This window comes from Octopus bimaculoides, chromosome 15 (genome assembly GCF_001194135.2).
Source record: "Octopus bimaculoides isolate UCB-OBI-ISO-001 chromosome 15, ASM119413v2, whole genome shotgun sequence".
In the NCBI taxonomy this organism is placed as follows: domain Eukaryota; kingdom Metazoa; phylum Mollusca; class Cephalopoda; order Octopoda; family Octopodidae; genus Octopus; species Octopus bimaculoides.
In genome coordinates this window covers 43836875-43841454 of record NC_068995.1, presented here as the reverse complement: position 1 = coordinate 43841454, position 4580 = coordinate 43836875, and the positions used below count along the sequence as shown (strand labels likewise).

At 33.6% G+C, this 4580-nt stretch overlaps 2 protein-coding genes across 3 annotated transcripts in view; both read right to left on the bottom strand.

Moving 5' to 3' along the window:
• LOC106878979 (protein MTO1 homolog, mitochondrial) overlaps window positions 1-4580 on the bottom strand; it is a 353585-nt gene that overhangs the window by 262899 nt on the left and 86106 nt on the right. The window lies entirely within an intron of this gene.
• LOC106879000 (G-protein coupled receptor 183-A) overlaps window positions 9-4580 on the bottom strand; it is a 269907-nt gene continuing 265335 nt past the window's right edge. For both annotated transcript variants that reach the window (XM_052973299.1, XM_052973298.1), the window contains 2 exons: window positions 3393-3596; window positions 9-1573 (listed from right to left, as the gene is read on the bottom strand). In XM_052973299.1, coding sequence (XP_052829259.1) covers window positions 400-1518 — 1119 coding nt within the window. In that variant the 5' untranslated portion in view covers window positions 1519-1573; window positions 3393-3596 and the 3' untranslated portion in view covers window positions 9-399. The remainder of the gene's footprint in view (window positions 1574-3392; window positions 3597-4580) is intronic.

Genomic DNA, 4580 nt, shown 5'->3' with positions numbered 1-4580 from the left:
TCCACTGGTAGTTGTATCAGTCACTGATAGAGAATGAGTTAATATATATTTAACTCCATAAATAAATATTTTCAATATTAAAAAAAGAATGCGTAATATTTTTTCTTAAATGTTCTTTTATCAATGTTGTGCGCAGTATTTATTTCTGCTTTTTCTATTTTATTCTGAAACAAAGATAGAATGGCTCTAAGACCACACAGATAAGCGACAAGTAACATTCAAAGTTAATGGTTCATAAGTGAAAAACACAGAAAAAAAAAAAACGAAATTTACTCATTGTTCTCTCGTTTGAAACCAATTCAGACGCCCAACACCTCCTCTTGTTTCGTGAATTAATACTATTAATTTACTGAGCATAATTAATCTACATTGATGATTTTAAAACAATGTCTGGAAAATTTACACATAAGTTGTGCAGCTTTCGTTGTTGGCTCTTCCATTGCCCGTCACAATGGTGTATCGACCTTGGGAGGAATTATTCAGTGCTTGGAATATTTTATTTGGAAAGAAAGTCATAAATGTCTTGCGAAATTGTGGACCGGTGAGGCAATATACAAAAAAGTAGCAGGAATAATGCGAGAAACAGATGCCCTCAATACATCGACGGGTTATCATGAAAGTGAAAAAGCGATTCCATTGCGGATCAGCACGTATTTCATCATCTGTCATAAAACCATTACCATGTTCGAAGTTTGTGGCTATAACGAAGACTAATGCAACCGGCAAGGTAGTGAAAATCAAATAGAAGGAAACCGAAAGTAAAGTGATGGTTGACGCAGCGTTATTACTTCCGGATGAAGTTTGGTGGGGAAGTTGTATTGCATTTGCTTTCGTAATCTTACGTATCTCGCAAATGACAAGGATATTGAATATTAACACACAGATTGGTACACCACCGAATATTGACATTTCGCTCAACCAGTTCCAAACTTCTGTGAAGCTGTAAGGTGTGACATTGGTGTCCCTGTAGGTGCACACTTTGTGTGTTTCATCATAATTCCAGATATAGATTTGTGCTGAAGCCAGCGAAGAGCTCAGAAATATTAATCCACAAACTACGTAGATTGCCCGTTTCACTGTACAAAACCTCTCTTTGTGAAATGGCTTACAGACGGCAATCCATCTTTCTACCGTGAAACCAAGAACAATTATCGGTGCCAGGTATTGCGGTATCATGTATATAAAATTGTACAGTTCGCAGATACCAGCGTGAGCGACTGTAGATATACCCCAGGCTATTTGAAGTTCGTTGATGAAATGCAACCAAAGAAACATAAAGTCTGTTATCGATAATGCTGCGAGGTATATAGCCGAAGAATTATTGCGCCGAATACGATGGTTTAGCCATATGAATGCTGAGATGGGATTTGTAAAAAGGCCAATGATGTGCCAAACTGCGTTGACATAGCGGTCTATATAGAGAGCTGATGGACAGAATTCTTTGAAAAGTCCCATTGGCCAGGAATGGCGTTCAAAGACGCTTGTAATGTTCTCTGGAAAAGTCTCATTGTCGTTCATTGTAATTTGTTGCTGCTGCCGTTATTAATATCTCCTCTCAATTTTACTTGTTTACCTGTGAATGTAATGATAAAGAAAAATAGTCTGTTATGAAAAAGCAACGTTATTGTCAAATATATGATAAATCAGATATGATTAAACATAATCATAAATTATGATAAATATTTAAATATGATAATATATAAACATAATAAGCAAACATAATCACATAAAATCATATATAATCATATATAATCATATATTATCATATATTACCATACGTAATCGTATATACTAATCTCAGATACCATGCACAGTCGGGAAGATTATAATATTCCTTTCACTAAACACATAGTTGTTATTACGTTAATCTATTTGTTAATGGCATTATTATCATGTGGACGGACATTATGCGACCTGTGAATTGTTTAAACTACTTACTCTGTGACGCAACGCTTTTTGGAAAACAAAATAATAACTGTCATCCCGAGTTTTCTTCAAAACGGTATTTAGCAAAGTGTATTTATGTCACAGCAAGTTGTTTCTCGGACTCATTTTATAATATCTACGAAGAGACTACTTAATGTTAACAAATACACTTCATAGACTTCCAATGCAGTTTTCAAGTCACAAATACGGGTAAAATGGTCACTAAAAGAATGAGGTTTTCAAGATTATAAACAGTACAAATATTTACTGGAGACAAATGTACTGATCCCAATAAATCATACAGAATTATCTGGTTATCATTTAATAATACTTTTGTTTCCAGTGGTCCCTATCTTCGAATCTACCTATCTTCAATGATGTAATACAACAGGTTACTGTAGTGAAAGAAATTGGTTCATTACTCATTCATTACTCATTCATTACTCATTCTCGTCTTCTATTTCTCTAAATCAATAAATACCTTAACTAATAGTATCCGCGCATTCCTTTCTATAATCTTTGACACTTTCTGTATCGTAGTTGACTTCATTTTTCACCTCCAACTATTAACATCGAACCGTTTAAACCAAATCAAACATGTCTAACTACCTACTTTTGTCTATATCGTAGTATACAACTTTATAAAATGTTATAAGCATCAATAATTTATCTCCAATCTTTAGGGAGTAAAGTGCCACTGATATCGGCGAATCTAGTAATTGACAGTAATTCTTTGCAATAAAAAGACCATTGTTTTCATGGTGAGTCCCATAATCCTATTCAGTATCATTGAGAAATTTCTTCAGCGATAGTAAAGACTAGTGATTTGGCGTAGATCTTTGGTAAAATAACTTCCAAAAAAAAAAAAAAAAAAAAAAATAACGAAGTATCAAACCAGACTCTCTTTAGTAAATATTCATCATGGTTAAGTGAACTGAGATGCATTGGATTAGCGGTTTCAGTGTTATTCTGAAACCCATTATAAAGATGAACAATGTATCGAAATTCTGAAACCTTTGAACTGTAAATCCGATATTCTTACGGGGATTAGAGCACGCTCTATGATTTTGTTGTGCTTCTATATAAATAATTATCTTGAGATTTACCTATCTTCAAGGATGTAATACAACATTTAAAGATAATGAAGCAATGATCAATTAATCTATATTTCTGCAGGTGGTAGGAATGAGAGAAATTGATCCATATTTCGTGCTTTTAGAATGATAAATGCGCCAATTGAAACTCGAGTATGTTTCTCATAAATACACTATGCTCAAAGAAGGAGAAAATATAAGTGCCTAACACTTAATTATGTTTGCAATAAATACAGCTTTCAAACACGCAAAAAACGATCGAGACTAACAACCCGTTAATTGCTAGTCTCATTCGTACCACTAATTCTACCCCAAGAAAGGAACAGTGCATTTAGCATAAAAAGCTTTAATAAATAAATAAGAGGAGCATACCATATTAGCAGAGACTCATACTTCCACGTCATCAGAAAGATTCCATCGATTCATAGATATATGTGAATGTAGAAAACTGTTAATATTGCTGTTAGCTGAAGCAAGGCAATGAAACTCAATGTTCTTGGATTATGTGTACTGTACTTAGTATTCGCTGATTGCCGTTGACTTCTGTTGGCCTCCGTAATAGTTCTGCACCAAATTCTGGTAAAAATATACACAAGAGAAATAGATATTTCTGTCTATGAATATATTATCAGATATAACTGAAAGCTAGATGTAGAATGTACATAGAAAAATGAATAAATAAACTATCATCATCATCATGATCATCATCATCATCATGATCATCATCATCATCTGTTTCCAGCCTGGCCACGCACCAATATCTGAAATTAATATTAATATTTCTAAATGAGGTTTGGCAGGGCCATGATCTTCGCTGTTCCTGAATCGCATGGGTATTCTATGGTATTCCGCTTCGTGGCGAAATAGTCAGGGCTGGATAAAGGAGGTGAAAGATCCGATATAAGGAAAGGAAGAGATAAATGAGTGGTGGACGGGCTGCGTGATTGTATAGTCCAGAGTAACGAAAGAAAAGATAGGGAGATAGTGTCTGTGAACCAGAGATATAGGAGGTTGGTCAGGGAATCATGCACATTCAGTTGTTTGATTTCTTAGTTTTACATTATATGTGAAAGGGTTTCGATGATCTTTACTTCTTGCTGATGAGTTTCAAAATTATTAGGCCAATGTTTGCAGGAAAATGTGAACACAGATATAACATTTTGAACGATAGACATTTAAGAATAGAAATAAAGTAATAAATAAATATTTCACATAACACTTGAAATAGAACGAAATTTCAGCAACGGCGGGATGAGTGCTGATTTACAGGAATAATTATTATGGTATTTTAACATCAAACAGATATTTTTTAACGTTTATAAAGTTCAATTAGTGCTTTCATACGTTCGTAGTAAACATTAAATTTCAAAATGTATTTAACTAACAGTTGAGTTTTTGACAACTGTAGTAGGTCTTAGAAAGTTCCGACAAGATGAAATTTTGGAATAACGTTTTGACCAATCCGCATGAAACTAAAACGGTTATTTCAATGAACGTATGAAAGCGCTAATTGAATTTTATGAACATATATATATATATATATATATATATATATATATA